Consider the following 12,209-nt stretch of genomic DNA (forward strand, 5'->3'; position numbering starts at 1 on the left):
GAGTCTTTCTTGTAATTGGTTGCCGTGGTTGTAAGAACACGTCCTCAGAGGCTCATCGTCGTGGTGGAGACTATATAAGACTCCTCCATCGCCGTCTGTTGCCCTCCATTAAGTGAATAGAGAATATCCGGCTAAGGTGACAGGGTAGTGAGGAGGTGAGGGGGGGGGGGAGTGAAGGGATAGGAGGAGGCAGAGGGAAGGGAAAGAGAAGAGGAAGAGGAGAGAGGGAAAAAATGGAGGGAGGATTGGAAACCATTCCATTAAATTATAAAACAAATCCAGCACTGGCAACCAACATTGCCTGGTAAACAAAACATTGACGAAAGTTTACGGCAGCCCAAGCGAAAACCTCCACCACCACTCCACCCTTCCACTTGTGCTGGCGTTCACTTAATGATGCAGGTGTGAAAGGCAGTCTTAAAGGTGCATAAACGTTACAACATATGGTAGGATTATGGAAGTGAGAATGGTTTAATTGAGTTCCTACCATAACAACCACCATCAAACTATGTCCCACCATCTACCATACCATGACCACCATAATCATCACTACCACTTATTACAGAAACGATATACATAGGACTCTCTCTCTCTCTCTCTCTCTCTCTCTCTCTCTCTCACAATACCTGAGAATATAACCCCTTTCCAACTTTCTCTCCCGTCCAATACTTTCACCCGGCGACGTACGAGTCACTTTCTTTTTACTTTATTCTCCCAGGCGACTTTCCCTTCATATATGTCCTTTCTCCTTAATGTATCCTTCATCTTCTTAACTCTCTCTCTCTCTCTCTCTCTCTCTCTCTGACTTTCTCCATTCTTCTTAAATTTTGAAACGTATGTTTGCTGTGATTTGTCGTTTCTTACTTCTTCTTCTTCCTATTTCTCTTCCACCCCCTTCTCCTCTTCCTACTCTACTTCTTCTTCTTCTCCTTCTTTCTGATTCTCTTCTGCCCCCTTCTCCTCCTCTTCTTCTTCGTCTTGTCATCGCCTTTCTTTGTCTTAAATAAGATTAATGGGATAAAACATGCCGCCATGATGGTGATTCATGGTGTGTCCTATCTGGGCGTGAGGCTGCTGCCGGCGTCTGGCAGGTTCTCAACCCAATCAATAGAGGTTCTAATCCTCCTAAGAGTTTCCGAACTCAATCAATAGAGGTTCTGATCCCCCTAAGAGCTTCAGAGCCCACTTAATGAAGGTTCAGTAGTTATTACCTGGTCGTTAAGTCGTTGTTACCTGATCGTAAAATAGATGTTGTCAAGTGACGTGATATACACCTTTAATTAGCTCGCCGGCCATCACTGTTTACCTCTGTATAATTATCCCATTCATTACGACCCCGGCGAGTGAAGCGACCCGGAACACGGCATATCTCAGGAGGTTAGGTTAGGTTAAGTGTTCTTCAAGTCGTAAATCTTCCGATATCTTAACTTTATCCACATCTTTGTTGGTAATCTTCCTCGACTGATATAATTTTCCATTTTCTTTGCAGGACACTTCCCGTTCTCCTCGGAGCTGTGTCTCTTGTGGATCTCTCTCGACGTCCTCTTCTGCACCGCCTCCATCATGCATCTGTGTACACTCTCCGTCGACCGGTTCCTCTCCCTCAGGTATTGCATAGTGACCCCTCCAGCACCATCTGTTTTCTCTTGGTGTAAACGTTTTTGGTGATCACCTGAAGATTAACCACCCTAAAGCTAGCCTTACCTAACTTAACCTAACCTAGCGCAAAGTAAACATAACCTAACCTAACTTAACACAAAGTAATCCTAACTTAACCTAACCTTCTTCCCTCTCCCTCCTTCCCTGTTCCCTTGACCACTGTCCTATCATTTAATCTTGTTAGCTGCCCCCCCCCCTCCCTCCCTTCCTCCATCCTCCCTCAATGCTATCAGATCTCTGTGTGTCCCTCCCCCCACACTACACCCCCCCACCCCTTTACACCCTCCCCATGTTAATCCTGGATTACCTCAGGTGTGTGAGAGTGTGTTCATAATCAGATTCTCTCGAATGAGGATTATCTTGTGTGTGTGACTGTGTGTGTGTGTGTGTGTGTGTGTATGTGTGTGTGTGTGTGTGTGTGTGTGTGTGTGTGCATGTGTGTATGTGTGTGTGTGTGTGTGCATGTGTGTATGTGTGTGTGTGTGTGTGTGTGTGTGTGTGTGTGTGTGTGTGTGTATGTGTGTGTGTGTTTTTGATGTATAGATATTGAGTTCATAATGATGATTATAATAATAATAATAATAATAATAATAATAATAAAATTATAATAATAATAATGATAATAATAATAATAATAAAAATAATAATACAAATATTTTTTTCGATTATTTGCTGATGGATATGTATATTAATCTCTCTCTCTCTCTCTCTCTCTCTCTCTCTCTCTCTCTCTCTCTGGCTACGGCCTCCTGGTCTTATCAACAGGTATCCCATGAAGTTTGGTCGCCATAAGACCCGTCGTCGTGTTGTGTTGAAGATCGTGTTGGTGTGGTGCCTCTCCCTGGCCGCCTCCCTCCCTCTCTCTCTCATGTACGCCACCGACCCTCACTCTACCATCGTCGACGGCGTCTGTCAGATCCCCGTCTCGCTCTTCCAGATCATCGCCTCCGTCATCTGTTTCTACATTCCTCTGATCATCATGCTGGTGACCTACGCCCTCACCGCTAGGCTCCTCTCCAAGAAGCAGAGTGAACTTCAGGGGACTGTCTTAGAGTCTTCGTCAGCCTCACCTTCACCCAGGTCCGTCCGCTGGAAGAAGCTCCTCTGTAAGACCACCTCCAACCTGAGCACCAGCACCGCCGTCTCGCTCACTGATGGAGAGATCTCTGAAGGCGGCTGCAGTAGGATAGAGAGCAGGTGTGAGGAAGGTAAACTACGGAGGTTCGGCAGTAGTCCACTGAGGCGGCCGCCCCTTGTCCGCTACACAAGTCATCACTACAGGGCGGCGCTCGCCAGGGGAGGAGGCACCGGCGTGAGAGGTTACTCCACCAGGGACCTGAAAGTCGACGGCAACAGCGGCGGCGGCACTGAAGATCGTCTGTTCCCTCACCTGCCCACCAGCCCGGGCTATGAGCTGAGTGTTTTCCCTCAGGCTCCCTGCTCGGCCCCGACCTCCACTACTACCTCGCCCCTCCACATACGACACCGTGACGCCGACGTTCAGTCTCAGCCCGACGCCCACCCCAGCTGTACCCTGGGCGAAGAGGGCAACAAGGACCCCCAGGGACACGCCCTCAATTCCAGCTGTGAACAGAATGGTGACCCGAGGAGAAGAGGGCGGGAGGAGTGTGGGGAGGAGTGTGAGGGAGGAGACAGCAGCAGAGGCCACGTAGCCGTCCCCTGCAGCTGTGCACCAAGGTTCTTCCTGGAGGACGTCCTAGCATCTTCTGACAGTCAGTGTGACGAGTGTTCTGACCCTCGGCCGCAGGAGGTAGCGCCTTCCTACCGCAATCACCAGCACCGCCGCAGCCAAGACTCCCGACAGCGGCGGAGAGGAGGAGGGTGCTGTCCCATGGAGGAGGGAGGGAGAAGATGGTGCTGCCCTTGTCTGCTGACACGACTCTCCATCCGTCGACTCACCGGGTCACGTGAGTAACTCTCTCTCTCTCTCTCTCTCTCTCTCTCTCTCTCCAGCGTTTATTCGTGTTCCATCATCACCAGTTGGTCTCACCAACCATTAGGGTAGGTGGAGGGAGGCGGGTTAAGCTCTGGTTTTAATTAGTCAATGGAAATAAGCTTTTAACGGCTTATACATGAAATGTCTAAGCACATGTTGAACTTATGTGATGTTGTACGCCGACTAGACCACTTTAATGTTAACATTTATTAACACGTGTTAATGTTAATATTTATTAACACGTGTTAATGTTAACATATTTTAACAGGTGTTAATGTTAATATACATTAACACGTGTTAATGTTAACATAAGGTTCCGCATAGTAATGGTTACATCTTATACCACAGAGTGTGTGGAGTTGCCGCTGTCGTCACCGTGGCATGAGGGAGCCAGCCCCCCAGACCTGGTCACCAGGACCACCCTCAGGTAACACCTCACCTCCTTCACCAAGACACAATCATTTTCTGCTAGATTCTGTTAAGTACCCAAACACAAGTCACTCAACAGATCACCCCCCTTACCATGCCACTCCTCTCAACAGGTCACTACACTCACCAGGTCCTCCCTTCAATAGGTCACTCCCCTCACTAAGTCACTCCTCTTACCATGTCACTCCCCTCACTAAGTCACTCCCCTCAATAGGTCCCTCACCAGGTCACTTCCCTTAACAGGTCCCTCACCAGGTCACTTCCCTCAACAGGTCCCTCACCAGGTCACTTCCCTCACCAGATCACTTCACCAGGTCACTTCCCTCAACAGGTCCCTCAGCAAGTCACTTCAATAGGTCCCTCACCAGGTCACTTCAACAGGTCCCCAGCAAGTCACTCCCCTCAATAGGTCCCTCACCAGGTCACTTCCCTCAACAGGTCCCTCACCAGGTCACTTCCCTCACCAGGTCACTTCCCTCACCAGGTCACTTCCCTCAACAGGTCCCTCAGCAAGTCACTTCCCTCACCAGTTCACTAACCACGTCACGCTCGTCAACAGGTCCGGGGGTCAGGTGACGACGTTGCTACACAAGCCATCATCGTCGGAGTCATCGTCAGTCAGTTCACTGCCGTCATCCTCACGAGGGTTATGGCGGCAGCAGTCGTGTTCAGCATCCATCAAGTACGTCTCCTCCAAGCGTCACGGCAGGAACATAAGGATGGAGCAGAAGGCCACTAAGGTGAGAGGGAGGGAGGGAGAGTATGTATAAGGGGGGGGGAGTATGTATAAGGAAGGGGAGGGAGGGAGGGAGAGAAGGTATAAGAGGGGGAGGGGGAGTATGTATAAGGGGGGTAGGGGAGGTGTATATGAAGGGGAGGGAGGGAGAGTATGTATAAGAGGGGAGGGAGGGGGAGGTGTATAAGGGGAGGGAGGAGGAGAGTATGTATATGGAAGGGGAAGGGAGGGGGAGGTGTATAAGGAAGGGGGAGGGAGAGGGAGTGTGTATAAGGAAGGGGGAGGGAGGGAGGGAGGGATGGGGGTGTGGAGAGGGAGGGAGAGTGAGGTAAGGTTGAGTACACCTCCTCGTCACGGCAGGAACATACGGATGGAACAGAAAGCCATTAAAGTGAGTGAGGGAGAGAGAGAGAGGAAGGAGAGAGAGGAAGGTTGAGAGAACAGACAGGGAAAAGTAATTATAAGTAGATGTTGTTCTCGCCTTTACCATTTATTCCCATTAATCTGTGTTCACGCTATTTGTCTCCTTGTTACAGGTGCTGGGAGTGGTGTTCTTCACGTTTGTTCTGCTGTGGGCGCCGTTCTTCATCGCCAATGTTCTCATCTCGTGTGGTGCTCACATTGGGGAAGAAATGATTAACTTAGTGACCTGGTTAGGCTACGCTTCCTCTATGGTCAACCCTTTCTTCTATACGTTCTTCAACAAGACGTTCAGACAGACGTTCCTTAAGATTATAAAGTGTGAGATGACGAGAAGTAGAAAATATCACTTCTAAAACGAGCTTACGTTCGTGGTGGATTTACTTAAGGCATCTGGCATTAAGTGAAGAACGGTTGTACTCTGAATGGCATACGTTCTTGTCCATGTGAACCGGAACTTAAGGAATATAATGATAAATTAAACCTACTTTCCCGGTTATATGACCTAGAAATACAAGAAAAAAATATTGCTTATAATGTAAATAAACTTGGCTTTGTAAACTGGAACTTAGTGAATATAATTAAGTAAAATAAATCAACTTCCATGGTAATACGAACTGGAAATAATAAGTGGAGAAATATTACTGTTAATCTATTCGTTCGTGGTAAAGGTGTGACAACTCCAGTTAAGTTAATTTATTTCCCCATAATGGCGCCTCAACTGAAGCTGTCAGTCTATAGCAACTTTCATCTATCTTACAATAATGGTAACTGGCAACCCTGAGGTCTCTATAGGTAGCAGAGCCCTACACACGGCAGAGCTCTATACATGGCAGGTGGCAGAACAACACACGGAAGATGACAGAGCTCTACATATGACAAGTGGTAGAGCAGTACACATGGCAGATGGCAGAGCTCTCCACACAGCAGGTGGCAGAGCTCTACACAACATATGGCAGAGCTCTACACACAGCAGATGGCAGAGCTCTACATATGACAAGTGGTAGAGCAGTACACATGGCAGATGGCAGAGCTCTGCACACAGCAGGAGGCAGAGCTCTACACACAACAGGTGGCAGAGCTCTACACACAGCAGATGGCAGAGCTCTACACACAGCAGGTGGCAGAACTCTACACACAGCAGGAGGCAGAGCTCTACACACAGCAGGAGGCAGAGCTCTACACACAGCAGGTGGCAGAGCTCTACACACAGCAGGTGACAGCTCTAGAGCTCTACACACAGTAGGTGGCAGAGCTCTACACACAGCAGGTGACAGTGCTCTACATACAGAAGGTGGCAGAGCTCTACACACAGCAGATGGCAGAGTTATGCACACAGCAGGAGGCAGAGCTCTACACACAGCGGGTGGCAGAGCTCTACGCACAGCAGGTGGCAGAGCTCTACACAAAGAAGATGGCAGAGCTCTACACACAGCAGGTGACAGAGCTCTACCACTGTACTTTCAGGCCAGGACGGCAGAAGCTAACAGTATTATAGTGTTAGAGGAGACGGTGTCCCTGGTGTGGTGTCCTTGGTGTGGTGTTCCTGGTGTGGTGTCCTTGGTGTGGTGTCCCTGGTGCGGGGTGTAAACGTCCTCGGCCACACAGTGATGATGAACGCTTTGCTTGGCGTAGAGGCTTTCATAAATGTGCCATTAGAGGGATACAGACTCACTCCCACCATTATATCAACGCCAGTGTAAACAGAAAAGAAGCAACGAAAGCTGGTGTTAGTGTAGCTTTCCACAGCGAGTCATTGCAGTCAATAGGAATCGCCAGGCGCTGTTAATTGCTCTCTCTGGTACTGTGTTTCATGATTACTTGCCTTAGAGTTACTTTGAGAGAGTGTATTCTTTTTTCATGACTGGTAGAAAACGTTACCAGGACCCAGGGGGAACTGTACTATTCTGAGTGTGAGAGAAAACGTTAGCACAACTTAGAGGGGGAAATTTTACTCTTGTGTGAAATCTATCTATCATTACTATACTCTTTATTTTCCTGTATACACAAAAGCTTTATTCTTGTTAAAAAGTAAATAACCCGTTTGTTTCATAAGTTACCTGTAGGTTAGTAAGGACATGAAAAAAAATCTGAAAATAACGAAAATGGTAAAAAATGTATTGAAATAAAACGGGGATACTCAGAGGCCTGCCCTGACTTGAAGGAAAATGGGGATACCCAAGATGTGCTTAGAGATGAGAACAAGTCATTACTTCAGAGATGTGCTTTTACTCTGAAGACAAGGGCATGCCAGGTATGTGTTTCCGTGAAGTTACAGAAGATATCAATGACAACGATTCGTTAATATTAAAACAAAGAAACATTTATATAGATGTGCTTTAAGGCAATAATACGAAACAAAAGCAAGATAAATGCCAATGATTTTCCAGAATTATTGTCTCGAAGCTTCGCGTTATGAGACTGAAGCAGTAAGCCACTGTCTCTATGTCATTGTCTTGAAGCCGTAAAGAACCTTAGTATTGTGTTTCAAACTTAATGGGTTCGAAACAAATACTGAGGCGGATAATTGGTGCTTCGGTACCTTGTGTTATGACCAAAACCATAACAGAGAGAGAGAGAGAGAGAGAGAGAGAGAGAGAAAAGGCTTCGGAGCTTCGCTTTATGACTCGCACCATAATAAATAAATTAATAAATTACCCTACCGACCAGTATTAACCAAAGAACCTCAAATATGTGTGTATGTGTGTGTGTGTGTGTGTGTGTGTGTGTGTGTGTGTTAATTATATCGGATGTATTAGCAAGAAAAACTAAACAAACAAAACAAAACAAACAAACAAACATTCCCAGACCAGAATTCCCCCAAAAGTGGTCTTAAGATTGAGGTGTTTCATAAACCACTCTTGCTCAAATGGGTGTTTCGTTATTGGTCGACCTCTATCACGAACGAACTAGCGAACGAGAGGAAACAACATATTGACTGGTTACTGAAGGAATGAGATAACGAGGCACTGGTGGTTAAACGAGTGTGATAACGAGATACTGGTGACATAAAGAGTGTGATAACGAGATACTGGTGACATAAAGAGTGTGATAACGAGATACTGGTGACATAAAGAGTGTGATAACGAGATACTGGTGACATAAAGAGTGTGATAACGAGATACTGGTGACATAAAGAGTGTGATAACGAGATACTGGTGACATAAAGAGTGTGATAACGAGATACTGGTGACATAAAGAGTGTGATAACGAGATATTAACTTTTTAATAAAATAGCGAGATATTTACAATTAAACGAGATAGACAAGCGAGACACTAGGAGCTAAAGGAACGAGATGCTTGTGAACGAGTGCCAGTGTGAGCGGAAGATAGGGGAGGATTGTTAGTCTGGGAGATAAGGGGGAGTCCCAACCAGGGAGATAAGGGGGAGTCTCTCACTTACAGAGCTGAGAGTCATAAGAGGGTGCTCGAAAAGACGTCTCTATGTGTGTATGAGCCAGAGGGAGATATCTCTCAGGATACCTAAACCTGGAAACGAGAATAGATGTCTCGTATGAATGACTGTCTCTTAAGTGTTTTTTGATCAAAATCTCCTGACATGGATGGAATGTGTCTCTAATCTCATAAACTATGTATTTCAGACTCGAGAACACGAGCATCTCTCATCAAGGCGTATTGTGTCGCAGGTGTGTGTGTGTGTGTGTGTGTACAGCTACACACCTGCGGGGGAGGACACATATGTCTCGTAAGTGTCTCTCGGTCGACTAAATTTCACCTACATTATTATTATAAAGTGAAAAACAAAAATCTCACGAAGACAGACCAGAGATATCTCCTCGCAGTTGCATCTCTCTCAAAAGACTTCCACATACGAGACAGAGATATCTCACGAGACCAAAAGAGACATCACCAAGGTGCTTCTCGTTCCACTAAACAAAATGAGACATCTCGCTGGAGTATAGAAACATCACTCCCTTAAAGTATTGTACCGAGACCAGCATTAGTAAGTAGTCATCACCCTGTCATAACTGTATGTAAGTCAGTGTCTGTCTGTAGCCAATAAAACTGTAAGTACGTCTCTCTGTCTTTTCTTAACCTAACCTAACCTAACCAACCACAACACCCAACAACCCCACCACACCATCATCTACCACACTACCACCACATACATTCATAGTCCCCGAACCAAACCCGGAACACCGTTTATATATTAATACTCCTCTCAAACTACAAGTGATCACAGGCGCCGTAGAACAAAGAGGCTACAAAGATCAAACACTTATGACTGTTGACTATGAGCTGCTATTAATCTACACGTTAAACAAAGGAATTAATAACGGTGAGAAAGACTGCATGGTGTTTCGTGTGTGTGGAGGGGGGGGGTTGAAGGGGTTTGGGAGGGTTGTAGTGAGGTAGGGGTGAGAGAGTGAGGTGGGGGAGGTTGGGTGAGTGAGGTGGGGGCTTGGGTGAGGTGGTGGGGGCTTGGGTGAGTGAGGTGGGGAGAGGTTGGGTGAGTGAGGTGGGGGCTTGGGTGAGTGAGGTGGGGGCTTGGGTGAGTGAGGTGGGGGTTGTGGTAGTGAGGTGGGAGGGGGTGTTTTGGGTGAGTGAGAGGTCTTGAGAGAGTAAGAGTGGGATGGGAGAGGAAGGGAGAGTCGTGGGAGAGAATTTAATATATCGGTCCACCAATAATATATAAATTCTCTTGCTTATTAAAATACAGCTCAGAACCTTAATTAAATAGAAATGGGTAAGTCCTGGCATCCCTAGTGAGGGGAGAGAGTGAGAGGTGAGAGGCTGGTCGGGTGAGATGAGAGGTTGGCCGGGTGAGAGGTTGGCCAGGTGAGAGGTTGAGAAGTTGGCCGGGTTTGAGAGTAGGTGAGAGGTGAGTGAGAGGTGAGAGGTTGGTTGAGAGGTGTGAGAGGTTTGAGAGGTGAGAGGTTGGCGGGTGAGAGGTGAGAGGTGAAGAGGTGAGAGGTTGAGAGGTTGGCCGGGTGAGAGGTTGGTCGGGTGAGAGGTTGAGGTGAGAGGTTGGTCAGGTGAGAGGTTGGCCAGGTGAGAGGTTGGTCAGGTGAGAGGTTGGTCAGGTGAGAGGTTGGCCGGGTGAGAGGTTGCCGGGTGAGAGGTTGGCCGGGTGAGAGGTTGGCCGGGTGAGAGGTTGGCCGGGTGAGAGGTTGGCCGGGTGAGAGGTTGACCGGGTGAGAGGTTGACCGGGTGAGAGGTTGGCCGGGTGAGAGGCTATACCATCACTCTCCCTCCGTCAATACACCTTCCATTTACTGTCATCACAGCCTTTGGGAGGGAGCCAGTCTGGGGCTAAAGAGAAGAGGGGCAGCAGTAACACTACAGACAACAACACCAACCTGAGTCATAACAGCGGCAGTGATAACACCAATAACAGCGGCAGTGATAACACCAATAACAGCAGCAGTAAGAACACCAATAACAGCAGCAGTGATAACAACAATAACAGCAGCAGTAAGAACACCAATAACAGCAGCAGTGATAACAACAATAACAGCAGCAGTAAGAACACCAATAACAGCAGCAGTGATAACAACAATAACAGCAGCAGTAATAAAAACAATAACAACAGTAATAACACCAGAAATTCTAACAGCAATAACATTTGCAATAATTAAACCAACTAGAAATCACAGAAGGAACAACAACAACGACATAATTCCATTCAATTTACCGATAGTTATCAGCCGACAGAAGAAGAAACAAAAGAACATCAAGAGACAACAGACAAGTATAAACGACATAACATCAAAAACAATACAACAATTCGATTAAGATTATAAATAAATGTAAACAACAGATCATTGGTAGTTGGTCACCACGAGACAGAAGACAGAATCCACAACCTGAAGAAGAAGAAGAAGAAAGAAGAAGAAGAAGAAAGAAGAAGAAGAAGAAGAAGAAGAAGAAGAAGAAGAAGAAGGTGTGTCGGTCAGTAAAGTTGTGGCAGGATATTGGGACTTGTGTTGGATTAAGATCAGCCACGCTCCACCTCTTCCTTCCACGGGGTCAGAGGCGGGAGGAGGAACCTATCTCAGTCCTGTATAGCTTAATTATTATTATATATGAAAGAACTCGTGGTTATATAAGAGGAACTGGACAAACTCATCCTGGTGGATTACGAAAGTTGGAAAATATTTAAAAAAAAGTCGACACGGGAGGAAGTTTAAGATATAATGGCCATCCTATCTGTCTATATATCTGTCTCGTGACTCTATCTCTCTATCTTCATTCCCATCCATCAATCCCTTAAGCTCTTCCTCAATCTATCTTCACATCTAACTAACTCTTCATCTATCTATCTATCTATCTATCTATCTATCTATCTATCTACCTACCTAGCTATCTATGTATTTACCTATCTATCTATTTATCTATCTATCTATCTATCTATCTATCTCTCTATCTATCGATCTATCTATCGTAGAGTGTGAGAGCAATATCATCATTTTTTCCCAGTTCTCTAAGTCACCGTCTTAGCTTGAGTGAGTGAGACAGACGGGTAAATTCCCTCGTCATCTTGTTAGGAGGCTTTTACTGTACATCTCCTGTCTACTAACTTAAGGATATCTGCTATGCTTTCTCCACCCTAAGTTAAGTTACCGGAGAAGGTGACTTTAAGGGTCTCTCAGAATTAACTTTTTTGGTGTTGTATTATATGAGTCTTGGTGTTACATCTCTCTCTCTGTCTCAACATCTCTCTTCGGGTCATAACTTAAGTCAATCAGTCAGTGGCGTTTCTTTGACCTTAATTTACGAGGGATTTTTTTTTTCTGACGAAGCTTTTAGAATATTGGGGTAGAGAAACACACACACACACACACACCACACACACACCACACACACACACACACACACACACACACACACACACACCACACACACACACCACACACACCACACACCACACACACACACCTACACACGCACACACACACACACACACACACATACACACTCACACACACCACACACACTACACACACACACACACACACACACACACACACACACACACACACTACA

General features: G+C 46.3%; 1 protein-coding gene across 1 annotated transcript in view; it reads left to right on the forward strand.

Annotated features, from left to right (window-relative positions):
• Positions 1–9,240, forward strand: part of LOC121877353 (5-hydroxytryptamine receptor 2A-like) — a 147,732-nt gene extending 138,492 nt beyond the window's left edge. Inside the window, exons 3-7 of the mRNA XM_042383073.1 lie at positions 1,490–1,607; positions 2,425–3,587; positions 3,965–4,043; positions 4,605–4,785; positions 5,318–9,240. Coding sequence (XP_042239007.1) covers positions 1,490–1,607; positions 2,425–3,587; positions 3,965–4,043; positions 4,605–4,785; positions 5,318–5,557 — 1,781 coding nt within the window. The 3' untranslated portion in view covers positions 5,558–9,240. The remainder of the gene's footprint in view (positions 1–1,489; positions 1,608–2,424; positions 3,588–3,964; positions 4,044–4,604; positions 4,786–5,317) is intronic.
• The last annotated feature ends 2,969 nt before the right edge of the window (positions 9,241–12,209 follow it).

Source organism: Homarus americanus, unplaced genomic scaffold, assembly GCF_018991925.1.
Source record: "Homarus americanus isolate GMGI-L3 unplaced genomic scaffold, GMGI_Hamer_2.0 scaffold367, whole genome shotgun sequence".
Lineage (NCBI taxonomy): Eukaryota > Metazoa > Arthropoda > Malacostraca > Decapoda > Nephropidae > Homarus > Homarus americanus.